Genomic DNA, 13283 nt, shown 5'->3' on the forward strand with positions numbered 1-13283 from the left:
GTACCTTACAAGTGATCACAATTATGAATTGTTAGCCCAAATTTTTAAATTAAAAGACCTTCGACATTTTCTAGACTCTTCACAAATTTAACTCAATATTCTACCAGTTACCAATTAATGTCATCAGTTTATCTATAATTATTATACATAGGCATGAAGTCTAAAATTAAAAACCACTGAGAAATAAGGAATTCTTCAAGTTAAAGCCATCTTGCCAAAGCAAAATCAAATGTAAACCAGCCATTATCAGGTGCCATGGAAAAACACACTGAGGCATTTTCATGATTCAGCAATTAAAATACTTAAAATTAGTGTAAAAGTACTATGAAAATATCTTCTCTGAATTAATGTATAATAATATCCCGTGGAATAAAAAGAGTGTTGTTTCCATTTACATGTAAGGAAACCATGGCAAAAAGATGTCCGTTTCGTAAACTGCAAGGTCTTTCCCAGCCAAGTAAATGATTCTAGACCATCAACTTATGTATGTCACTCACAAGTGCCATTAAGCAATTACTGCACCTTCCAACTTTGGCGTTGTGGGTAAGCCTGTTTTTATCAAAAGGATTAACAAAACAAGCTGAAACACAGAAAGATGGGAAAGTGGACAAAAAGGAAAAAAACAGATGTTTCTGGTAGTTAACAATTTGTTTTTAAATAATACCATTTAAATGTAACTAATGTTTGTTTCTTATGTTTTCAAAGACATATTTCATCCTTAAGGTAGACTATGCAAAACGATCTACTCATCCATGATAAAAGTTAGAAAAAATATAAGGAAAAAATTTTATAACTAGGAATAAAATATACTGTAAAAATAGATAAGTGAAAAGTAAATACAAGTAAGTTAGGGAGTTAAGAACCCCCTTTAAATATTAAATCCTTCCTTTCATTCAAATGAAGGCTATGATTAGTAATCAAATATTCTACAAATACAAAAACTTCATTATTCAAAACAAAATTTTGCAGTAAATACTTTATTAAAAATATTCAAAATAAATAAAAATGCTTTCTAACAGAAACTTGGATCATCAAAAATAAACTGTTCTTCCGAGTTCCAACTGGGATTGCATTTGTAATTGTGTTATGACGCTATCAGCAACCAGAAAAATGAAAGTTTGCCGAATTAAATTTACAAACATCACTGGACTGAACAACTAATAAAAATCAATCACACCGATTACTGAACAGAAACAATACTTCGCTAATATGTGAACATCAAGGAAAAAATGTAAATAGACTCAGGCACATTTTGTATAGTAAAAGAAAAGGTTAGGTATTCAAGTACTTATTCTAGCTAGGTATTAATCAATTAGTCGGTCACCGGGCAGGTCGTGAATGTTCGGATCGGATGAGCTTTCTTTTCACCATTATTCTAGTTCATCATCCGCAAGTGCAAGAGAAGGTGTCAGAGTACGGAAGCTAGGGGGCATGCTGTAGCTAGGGGAAAAGAAAAATGGGAAAGGTGCAATGGATGCTGCATAGTTGAATAATTATCTGGGTGGCACAATGGGCGAGTCCTGCCGACATCAGAGCCAGGCGAGCGTCTCCCTAACTCTGCCCGAGGAACCTCCCGATTCCCAGACATCACAAGAGCCGGCAACCGCTTTGCCTTCTCTTCCAAACGGTTAAATAAAGGGATGCCCGCACTCGCTTTACCGTTGTCGTGCACAGGGAGCCGAGGCGCAAAGACGCGCAGCCAGAGCTCGCTTTTCAGAGCGGCTGGCAAGCAGGGCGAGCCGGGGCTCCGCGGTGGGCTGCAGCCCTCGCCGGCGCCGAGGCACGAGGGCGGAGCGGCGGGGTCGGAGCCGCGAGCCCCGCACCGCAGGTGAGAGCCACCGCAGCCGCAGCCGCCGCTGCCCCGGGTGCAGCCTCGGGCTGGTCCCCGCACCGGAGATCCCGCGCCTCGTCCTCCACACGCAGCCCGGGCAGCGGCGGCGGCGGCGGGCGCGGGGGAGCCCGGGATGGGGGCGGGGGCGGCGCGCCCATCACCACCGCCGCCGCCGCCGCCGCTGCAGACCCGGGCTCCTCCACACGCCCCTCTCGGCCCCGGCCGGTGGAGAACAGTTCCCTTGCCAGGACCCGGGGAAGAAAAAAAAAAAAAAAAAAAAAGGACAAAATCCTGACCGACTCGTGCTCACCGTGAAACCGCGGGGGGCTCGCGCCTTACCCCTTCTTCATGCTTCGGCGGCGGCCGCCGGTCCCGCTCCGCGCTGGGGCTCCACCGAGAGCCCCTCGGGAGCGTCGGGCGGCGGGGTGGAAGCGGCGCCGGGCAGTGGCTGGGGCGCCGGGCCGCCGGGAATGCCACCGGGGGCGCCCACTGCTCGCCCGAGCCGCGGAGCGCGCGACGCGCGAGCGAACAACACCGCGAGCCAGCCGCCGCTGCCCTGCGCCGCCCCCCTCCCCGCGCGACGCTCCACAACCGGGCGCGGGGACCCGCGCCTGCAGCGGGGGGAGCCGCGGGGCGCTCTCCGCCTCGCCCCACAGCCTCTCCCCGGAGCCGCGACAGACCGGTCCCAGGTCTCCGAACTTCAGATTGACACTTTCCCCCTTGAGCCCCGCAGGGCGTGGGGGCGGCGTGGCGGCGGATCCGGCCGCCGCTCACTTACTCGTCCGTGGGCAAGAGGACGGAGCTTCCCCCTGTCCCGAGGCTCTGTGGTATTGCCCAATCCGCACTTTGGGGGAGGGGGCCGGGGAGAACGGTGCTGGGCTAGGGAATGAGGGAAGATGAGATCCAATTGAATGAACCATCCTTTCGGGGGCGGGGTCGAAGGCCGACCCCCCTCATCATCCCGGCCCCGCCTCCTCTCTCCAAACTACATTTCCCATGGTGCGTCGCGTTTTTCCCCCCGCCGCGCTGCACGCCGGGAGTGGAGGACCTCGAGGCTTCAAAGGTATCTCAGAACTGGGTCCTTTAATCCGCGAGGTCCTGAAAGTTATAAGTAGTTGTAAATTCCTCGTGCTTTTCTAGATAAATGTTTGCCAATCTCAGGTTCTGGCACAGTCATAGCAATAATCGTTACGTCTTTTTCAATAAGTTTATAAATGATTTTTTTATCAAAAAAGGTAAATAACGTGTTCTACGGCAATCTGTCAGGACCTGGGAGTCGCTGCTTCTTCCGCCCTGGCCTGAGCACAGCAGAGGGGGTCTGTTGCAGTCATGTCCGCTGCGATTGCAGCTCTAGCTGCCTCGTATGGTTCGGGTTCAGGGTCCGAATCGGACTCGGACAGTGAGGGCAGTCGGTGTCCGCTGCCAGCCGCCGACTCTCTCATGCACTTGACCAAATCGCCTTCAGCCAAGCCCTCTCTGACAGTGGCGGTGGACTCGGCTCCAGAGGTGGCAGTTAAGGTAAGTGTTTTGACCACTGATGGGTGCGGGAATTGGTTTCAGCTCCCAAACCGTCCGTCTCCGGTGGGGTGCTGGTTTAGCCTGGCGCTGAGAAGTAAGTTACTAGCGTTTACACGTCTTCCCACATCTTCCTCCACTACCCCCTGCCTCTTGTGCCTCAGTCACATAAAAGTGGTCCAGGAGGGGAAGAAAGTTTGAATTTTAGGCTAGGACGTATCCTTGTTAGAGTAGATGTAAGTTCAGAACATAGCTAAAAGTGGATGAGGACTTCCTAGGGAGGATGTGTGCCCTCACTAGAAGTGAGCAGTGGCCAGGCACTGTTTTGTTTTTGAGAAACTAGTTTCTAATCCTGGCTTCACCACTTGCAAATTACACAGCTTCTTTTCTTGTACAATGGAGATAGTTATTTAAAAACTGACCTATATCGGGAGGTTATTGTAAAGATTAAGTGAAATTATATGGGCACAGAGCCCAATAATCCAGTGAAAGGACAATGCATGCTAGCTATTGTGATTATATATGTTAAAACAATGAGTGGTGATATTTTGTTGTACCCTAATAAAATTTACTTGAAGATCAGAGAACAGAACAAGCCACTAGATTAAACATAGATGCCAGGCAGTGGTGGCACACACCTTTAATCCTAGCACTCGGGAGGCAGGGATACGTCTGGATCTCTGTGAGTTCAAAGCCACCCTGGATTACATGAGATTCTGTCTAGGAGAGAAAACAGAGCCAGGCAGTGGTGGCACGCACCTTTAATCCCAGTACTTGGGAATCACATGCCTTTAATCCCAGCACTAGGAAGGAAGTAATATGGCTGGATAGAGAAAGGAGAAGGTTTGTAAGGCCTGAGGAGCTTTTTCGGCTGAAGCCCTTGTGGGCTGGACCCCTTTCTGCTGAGGATTCAGAGACATTCAGTCAGAGGATTGGTGGAGTTGGTGAGGTGAGAAGTAGCTGTGGATTGTTCCTTTGTCTCTCTGATCTTTCAGCATTTACCCCAATATCTGGCTCTGGGTTTTTTGTCAGGGAAAAGGACACACTTGAGGATGTAGCATACATAAACCCAATGAAGGAAGGTAATAAAGAGAAAAACCCAGTTATGTCGTTCTTTATTGAGCATGTATTATTTTCCAGAAACAGCAGGACTGAAAGCCAGAAAGGCCAACAAAACAGTACATCCTGGGATCATGAGTGCGTACTGGAATCATTCTAGTGGGTGAAGCAGCCAATTAAATGTGGACAAATAAAGTACTTATAGATTGGCTTGAACACTGGGAGAGGAAAATACATGATAAAGAATAAGGCAGAAGTATGATTTTTGTGGATGCTCAGACAAGTCCTCTCTGAGGAGGGAAAAAAAAAAGTCAGTTCAAAGAAAGAGAAGCCAAGAAGCTAAAGCAAGAGTTTCCAATCTTAGTTTGCAAGCCTGGGAAGGCAGAGACTTGGTGTATATGAGGCTGTGTGGCTTCAACCCAGTGAGAGCGTCCATCAATCAGTAGTAAGCTCCATGTGGATGCTCAAAGTGTGGAGAGGGAAACTACAAAAATTCCTTCATATGACGCCCCTACGTCTTGTTTGTGCCTTAAGTCTTTTACAAGTTTTGATGAGCCATTTATGAAACTTAATTTTTTTTTTTTTAAATAAGGACATCTGACATGAAAGAATGCTGGGAATTCTATCTTTAGAACAAAACAAAGCTCTCCCAACGGAGAGCTTTTCATCATCGGCCTCCTCGGTCTGTTCCTTAGAAAACTCAACTTGTGGTACTGTGCATCCTTCCCATCTTTGTCATAGCTCCCCCATACCCCCACAAGCTCAGTGCAGTCTAGCCTTAGCGTCTGGATTAACTACTTGATGGGAATGATGTCCTAGGCCTTCCGTTCATCAGGTCTTGTCATCTGCCTTGAATCTCTGCATCAGATAATTCCTGTTATAATTCCTCTGTCTTGATGCATTTTTTCCCTGTGGCTTCCACTGAGCTTTCCTCTGCCTTTAGATTCCCTGCTCTTCTGCCAACCCAACCCCTTCAGCTTGAGTGTTTACTCAGTCTATGCCCTTAGGTCAAGTTTCATCCCACATATTCTCCCATATTTTTCTTACGGCAATTTGCGCTCCCAGTGGCTCATAGGTGACCATTGTGAGGAAGTTAACACAGGCATGAAATGAATCAAGATTCCAGGATTCATATCTTCCTCTAGCACTTACCCACATGGCGACTTGGATACATTGCTTAAGAACTCTGAGCAAGCAGGGTGGTGGTGGCAGCGGTGGCACACACCTTTAATCCCAGCACTCGGGAGACGGAGGCAGGCGGATCTCTGTGAGTTCGAGGCCAGCTTGGTCTACTGAGCGAGATCCAGGACAGGCACCAAAACAACGCAGAGAAACCCTGTCTCGGGAAAAAAAAACCCAAAAAACTCTGAGCCATTTCTTAACTCACTCATCTGTCAAGTAACTTTAGCTACCAATTTTCAAAAATGTGAAGCAATTTTAACTGTACCAAATACATGCTGATTAAATGCCAGTTATCCTGGTAGACAGTCCTAAACTCCTTGCCAGCTTAAGCCCTAATTTAAAAAAAAAAAAATCCTATCCAAGATGGTTCTCAGGCCCCGTTTGTATGGTGTGCTAAAAACTCCAGTCTCTTTCTCTCACAGTCCACTTTTGTATTCCCATTTTGTTTGATCCACAGCTCACCCAGTGGCCTAAGCCACAATACAGAAGCTCATCATTTTCCTTTCCTCGGCCGCCGAAGCCAGTTAGGTGTTCAGCTGGTACTTCTGTTCATCAGGTTTTTGTTTTGTTTTGTTTGTTTTCAGATCGGTTTTTTCCTCTCTGTTTTCCTTAGCACAGTCTTCATAGCACCCTATTTCTCCTAGGAATTATTCTTGACTTTTTCAGCCTTTGCTTCTCCCGCCTTAACTGAGTGATATTTATCAAATTTCTCTTTCTGCTGCTGCTGCCACTGTTTAATTCCGATTCTCATTTTTTCTAAAACCAGAATAGCTTTCTGTGTGCTTCTTTCTTTTTGTCCTCTAGCTCCATACCCCCTTCTTTCTTCTACGGTACATGTAGAATGTTCATTCTAAATTCAGATTTTATCATGCCACATCTCTGTCCAAAAGCATCATGTTGTCTGTTAGATAAATACTGGATTCTGTATGCAGCTTGTGAAGTCTGCCATCCTTCCATTCTGAATTCTTTATGAAGCCCCTCAAGTCTAATTTTCTTTTCCAGATTCCCTGACCTCTCTCATATATCCGAAATTGTGGTCCCCCTGCCTCAGTGTACGTGTTTCTTCATCTATCTGTCTGTCTATCTATCTATCCATCTATTATCTATGTATATCAATATATCCTCCTATATACTTTGCCGTATCCCAGTGACCTCACTTACCACATGTCTAAGTTTGTTTCTGGGGCCCAGGGAGTGCTGTATCTCCAATGCCTTGTACACAAGATTAAGGGAAATTCGATAAGAGACTGGAAAAACTGAAGGAAAAAGTCTTGACAAAGCACGGACATTGAGAATCGATCGGATTTGGAGTTGAGCAGGCGGTGGCAGGGAGGAAGTTGTCTTGAGGAACTGGTTCAGTGAATAAAATCCAGGTGGACTCAGCTGGCTCAGAGGCCGCAGAGGTTCAGACCGAGCTGGGCTGGATCCCCGGCTCTCTGGGTTCTGATAAGAGATGAGCTTTGGGTACCAGCGCTCGTTTGTATGCAGGGAGAAGAGAAGATCCCCTGTAGTAAATGTAATCACAAATGATTAGAAGATGATCAAGGAAGGAACTGTGAAGCATGCAAATACATATGTCTGAATTGACTCATTTTCTGGTGACTGAGCGTATTTGGCCAGAAATAAATGGATACCCTGTTGTTGTTGTTGTTGTTTTCTCTTTGGGGGGGCCTGCCACTCAGCTCCCAAATAAATCATACACGGAGGCTTATTCTTAATTATGAATGCCCAGCCTTAGCCACCTTTTCTAAAATTATCCCGTCTACCTTTTGCCTCTGGGTTTTTCCTTTTCTTTTCCTATATACCTTTCTTTGTTTCTTACTCCGTGGCTTGCTGCGTAGATGGGTGACTGGCCCCTGGGTCCCCTCTTTCTCTGGCTATTTTTTCTTTCCCTTCCAGATTTATTCTTCTATATATTCTCTCTGTCTGACATCCCCGCCTATCCTTTCTCCTGCCTCACTATTGGCCGTTCAGCTCTTTATTAGACCATCGGGTGTTTTAGACAGGCACAGAACACAGCTTCACAGAGTTAAACAAATGCAACATAAACAGAAGTAGCACACATTAAATAATATTTGCAACACTTGTGTTACTTTTTGGGGGGAAGGATGAGGAGGGGTAGTGCATATCACAGAACCCGTGCAGAGGTCTAGAGGACAGTTTGTTCCCCGGCTCCCTAACTCACCAGTCTAGCTGAATGAGTAAGCTCTGGGTTTAGTGAGAAACCTGTCTCAGAAAATCGAATGAAGCATGATGGAGGAAGACGCTTGACATCAACCTCTGGCTTCCACAGGCACACATGTTCACCTGCAGTGTGTACAAATGTGTTTGCCAGCCCTTGTGCTAGACCACACAACAGTGCTCAGTGACATAGGTCACGTGACACAACCGTCCCTACCCTTACTGCGTCTACATGAAAAACTAGGCACAAAGATAAAATTTCCATGTAACTGTGAACTTGCCCTTGAGCCAAAGGAAAAAAACATTATAACAAGATATTTGTTTATTTGCAGACAGGACCTCTGGTATCCCAGGCTGACCTTAGGCTCACTGTGAAGCCAAGGATGACCTTGAACTTCTGATCCCAAGTGCTGAGGTTATAGACTTATGCCACCCTTCTGTCCACACTACGACTTTGTGTGTGCTGAGGAAGCACTCTTATCATCTGAGCCATATCCTCGGCCCATCATAAAAAAATATATACATTAAAATACACACACACACACACACACACACATTAAACTAAAAAATAAAGGTCTAAAACCAGTGAGGTGCAGCCATCTCGCTTTTTTAAAAGTGTGCTTTAGACAATGAAGACTAAATGCACTGTTTAGATAGAGTAGAAGAAAGACAGAAAGCATGCCAGGCACCCTTCTGGATGGTTTTTAGTCATTGTGCTCTTTATCTGGTGTCATTTATAGATCGTGCACCCAGGTTCTATGAAGTGGTTACCCTAGGAACTACATGTCTGAGTTACTCCGAGCCTTCACCTTCTAAGCAGTACAACACCTTCAGTTTTACTCACATCCCCTTTTTAAGATCCTGTTGGTTGTCATGTGCCCACACACATACACCAGGAGACAGCCCGAATGACAGTGATTCTTGCGTCCTATCAGCAGAGATCCCTGCTTTCTGTCTCCTTTAGACTGTCGTAATATGATGGCTGGTGGCGGCAAGTGAGTTCATTCTAGTTTGTCTTTACGGTGTTTGTGTTTAATGCTGTTTCTTAGGGGATATTTTACTAGGTTTACTTTACTTAGCTGAGAATTTCTCTCAGTTCACTCACTTAAGATATTTTATCTTACTCCATTGTTATTGATAACAGACCAACCTGTCTTTTTCTAATGAATCTAGTTTTCTTTGAAAGTGGTTTTCATACTGATTTTTTTTCTTTTCTTTTAACAGCATATAGTACCCACCCACCCACTTTCATTTAAAGTATGGTTTCATTGTTTTTCCTATGGAATAAATTTGTGAATTTCTTTTCATTCTTTTTTCTACTTATAATTCTGCTGAGTTTCTTTAGCAGAAGATAGATTCCTTTGGACTATGGATCTTTTGGTATTTCTGGGAAGTTCATGTTATGCCCAAATCGTGGGACCACCTCCCCCACCCCCACCCCCGCAAAGGACCACCACGTCTGCGGAATCCCTTGTTGTAAAAGCAAGGAGCCTTTATTTCAAGCTCAAGGAGCTGGTTTTTATTAAGCCTGTCATGGCAGCAGTGTGGCCAAGCTGTTCTGGGCCCTACATGTCATGGCAACAGTGTAGCCAAGCTGTTCTGGGCCCCCCACAGTTCCCAGTTCTCTTGGCTACATGTTACTTTAGCCCTGTTTACCCCGCTGGTTCAGGAACTCCCATCTACGCACATTTGTGTTCTCTACTATATAGTAATGATTGAGTTGTTTGTTTGATTCAGTTAGACGTTTAATACAACATTGTCTTATTTGCATGTTAGAAATCACTACTTTATACATGTGCTACACTGGGATAGGTATGATGTCACACATCTGTAATTCCCACACCTGATGCCGAGGTAGGAGAATCATGAGTTCAGGGTCATCCTGGACTTCACAGACAGACCAAAAAACAAAACAAAAAATGTGATAAGCCTCATTGTATTGCAAGAATTATTGTGCTGGCACACTTGGGAGGCGGAGGTAGGTCTCAAAAAACAACAACAAAATTATTAACTTACTTTATAGTAAAAAAAAAAAAACATTTAAAAGCAGTCATTTCAGACAATGACTGTTACTTTCCCCAGATGAATTCCTTGTTTAGCGTAGCCAACTTGAGAAAAATGCAAATTCTGCCTTTTACATCTATAGCATAGCTTTAATTTCTTTTTGGGTGGGATTTCTTATATTCATGAACTTCAATTAAATTACTTTTCCCTCTATATCTGTTAAAGGCCAAGCTCAGAAAATCTGTATATCCAAATTTGTATTGTTTTTTGTTTTTTCAAGACAGGGTTTCCTCTGTGTAGTTTTGGTGCCTGTCCTGGATAGACCAGGCTGTCCTCGAACTCACAGATCGGCCTGTCTCTGCCTCCCGAGTGCTGGGATTAAAGGCGTGCACCACCACGCCTGGCTTAAATTTGTATTCCTTTACTTCATCCATCCAAACTCTTCATTTTGGGAAATTTAGTCATTTCTAATTCATGATAGGAAACTATGTCATAAATTGATAAAAGCTCCATAATAATAACTAAAATTTCTGATCTGTTTTCAGTTTACATAGTATTTTCATGTCTGATTTCTTACGTATACACTGGAAGAAATGTGAAAAGAACCTATCAATGGTAACTTTTTTTAATCTGAAATTTAAGTCAACAATGATAAACTGTTTAAATTTATTTGACCCATAGTATACCCTTCAGTTACTGACTTTAAATTTTTGTGGCTAATTGAAACTGGATAGAAATCCTTTGTAATTCTATGGTAATTCTAATTGCATGCCTAATTGGTGTTGGACTCCTTCTGAGATTTAAATCAGGTTGAGGTGCTGTCCGCATTTTCTAATTAAATTTAGAGAAACCACCCTTTTCCTGGAGGGCTGTTCAGTCCATTCTGTAATTTTAGCCATAATGAAAGCTTCTGATCTTTCTTGTGATGTTTATTGGTTACCATTGTTGTTATTATAAAAGGTTAATTTTTAAAATTGCACTTTGTATTTAAAAGTTGATGTCTCACCATACTGTGTTCAAACTAATTCAAGTTTAGACTCTTCTATTAATTGGGAAATCTGGCAATCCGTATATTATAAGTGGTCCTAACAACTGTACTGTATAAAGTTCAGGAAGGAGACGGGATGTGGCTAAAGCCGCTTGTTCTTTTAGATAGTTCTGGGAGTCTGCCGGAGTCCAGCTCCGACCTGCTGCCCCAAGCTAGAGTTACCAGAGAGGAGGGAGCCTCAATTGAGAAAATGCCTCTGATGACTCTAGCTTGTGTCAAGTTGACCTAAAACTAGCCAGCATGGTGGTGTTAAATGCTAGATCTTTAATTTTCCAACCCTCAGCTCCCTCCTGTAAGAGTCTTGCTGTAAAGAGCATCCCCACTCGCACCCACCTTCAAAAGGAGAAACTCTAGTTTCCCATGTGCCCAGCTCCCTTTCTGGTCAGCACTCGGATTTTGGCTTAGCCAGGGGCACCCACCTACCTTCTGATTATTTAATGTTTTTTTCTTTTAAAAAAAAAAAATATGTGAGGGCAGTCTGGCTGCAACATTGTTGCTCTGTGGGTTGCCAGGGTTGACTCTGCTGATCTGGCTGGCTAGGCAGTTGTCCCTCTCAAAGCTGCACATTGGGAGGGACCTTTCCCGAATACAATAGAGGAGGCCTGGTCAAGGCTACAGGAGTAGCTGGGCTCCCTTCTAGAACCTCCAAACAAGCTCTCAAGGTCCACCTGAACTGTCCAGCTGGAAACTCATCCACAACAGATCAGGGAGTGAGGCTGTTGAGTGGCGGTGGTGGCCAATGCTTAGTTTCTCGGGCCAGCATCCCATGGCAGCAACAGCAATTTCGTAGTGGTGTTCAGTCACAGGAAGTTGTTGTGCAAACTGGATTGGTTCTGTGGTATGATTGGCTTTGGATTGTGATTCCATCTGCCCACTTCTCAAAGCTGAATCCCTAACCTTCTAGAAACTCCAAAAGAAACTCTTAAGGATTCAATACTGTTTCTCCAGTCTGAGAAGATTTCTGTTGCTTGCAGCTAAGGACCCCGACTAATACACCAGTTAGTATGCCTAGTATGCCAGCAATCCCCGTTCCCCCCCCCCCCAGGGTTGATCATTCCTAGTTTGGTCTGATTTTTTAATGGTTACTTTACATTTTTTCCTAACATTTGTATTTATTATGCATGCCTTTTGGGGTAGTGCACATGTAGAAGTTATAGGACAACTTGGGGAATTGGTTCTCTCCTACCTTACAGGTTCAGGACAAACTCAGGTCATCAGGCTCACCTCTACCTTCTGCGGCATCTCACTGGTCTCTCCTATGGTTACTGCAAACCCACTCCCAACCCCGTTATGTTAATGTAGTGATGTTTTCTTGTATCCTAATAAAATATGCTTGAAGATCAGAGAACAGAACAAGCCACTAGATTAAACATAGAGGCCAGGCAGTGGTGGCACACACCTTGAATCCCAGTACTTGGAAGTCACACGCCCTTAATCCCTAGGAAGGAAGTGATATGGCTAGGCCCAGAAAGGTATATAAGGCATGAAGAGACAGGAACTAGCCCTTTCCAGCTGAGGAAGCCTTTTTAGCTAAAGACTCAGAGGCTTTCATTCAGAGGATTTGTGGAGTTGGTGAGGTGAGACGTAGCAGTAGCTTATTCCTTTGTTTTTCTCGTCTTTCAGCATTTACCCCAATATCTGGCTCTGGGTTTTTGATTAAAAGACCACTTAGGAATTTGTACAACACGTTAATTATAACTTTACTCACAGCAAGCATATGAAGATCATATGAAAAGCCGATGAAGATCGTTGGCTGGGGAAATAGCTCAGTCAGTAAAGTGCTTGCCTTACAATCGCAGGACCTGAGTTAGGGCCCCAAAACTCACATAAAAAGAAGCCATAGACTGGTGGTGAGACCTTCTCGTCAAGCACAGGGCTGGGGCTCACTTGGCTGGCCAGCCTAGCCTGCTGGCAAGTTTCCGGCCAGTGAGAGACCCTTTCTCAAAACAACAGAAAGGTGAGCAGTACCGAAGAAATGAAACTGGGGATTACATTCTGCCGCCCCCCAAAAGATTATGTAAATAATGTATCGACCCCATTAGTAACACCTTTGTATTGTTAAATTCCATTTTTCATGGTATTTATCTTCTTATAGCAAACTATGTATTTGTTTATTGTTTGGGTTATTGCCTTTCTTACCCACTAGACCAAAACTCCATGAAGTCAAGCAGCTTTGTGAAACTATAGAGACAGGCAACTTTGTCCATTTCCTTAGGCCTAGACAGTGTCTGATGCACACAGGCACACGGTTAATACCTGCTGAATGTAAATCTGAAGTTGCTGCCCATGTCTTACCACCTTAACTACACAGAGAAGTTAAAAAGACCATTTTTGATTGCCAGCGTCTCCCCCATTACCTGATCTTTGTTATCTCCCAGGTAACCAAGACACTAATGCTTCCAGCTGTATCCTAGATTCCGTCGCCTCTTACCTCTTCTCGGATAACCATACCGTTGATTATCC

At 44.6% G+C, this 13283-nt stretch overlaps 2 protein-coding genes across 5 annotated transcripts in view; one reads left to right on the plus strand and one right to left on the minus strand.

Annotated features, from left to right (window-relative positions):
- The window catches only part of Wasf1 (WASP family member 1), a 55095-nt gene extending 52778 nt beyond the window's left edge, over positions 1–2317 (minus strand). The window contains exon 1 of one of the 2 annotated variants that reach the window (XM_059272506.1): positions 2142–2317. The gene's annotated coding sequence lies outside the window, so the exon portion shown is untranslated. The remainder of the gene's footprint in view (positions 1–2141) is intronic. The other variant, XM_059272504.1, reaches the window with a different exon arrangement.
- A 376-nt stretch (positions 2318–2693) lies between these two features.
- Cdc40 (cell division cycle 40) overlaps positions 2694–13283 on the plus strand; it is a 51248-nt gene continuing 40658 nt past the window's right edge. The window contains exon 1 of one of the 3 annotated variants that reach the window (XM_059272508.1): positions 2694–2894. In XM_059272508.1, coding sequence (XP_059128491.1) covers positions 2718–2894 — 177 coding nt within the window. In that variant the 5' untranslated portion in view covers positions 2694–2717. Of the gene's footprint in view, positions 2895–2926; positions 3350–4440; positions 4525–13283 lie in introns of those variants that run through there. The other 2 variants (XM_059272507.1, XM_059272509.1) reach the window with 2 other exon arrangements.

The sequence above is a fragment of the Peromyscus eremicus genome, chromosome 8b, assembly GCF_949786415.1.
Source record: "Peromyscus eremicus chromosome 8b, PerEre_H2_v1, whole genome shotgun sequence".
NCBI lineage: Eukaryota > Metazoa > Chordata > Mammalia > Rodentia > Cricetidae > Peromyscus > Peromyscus eremicus.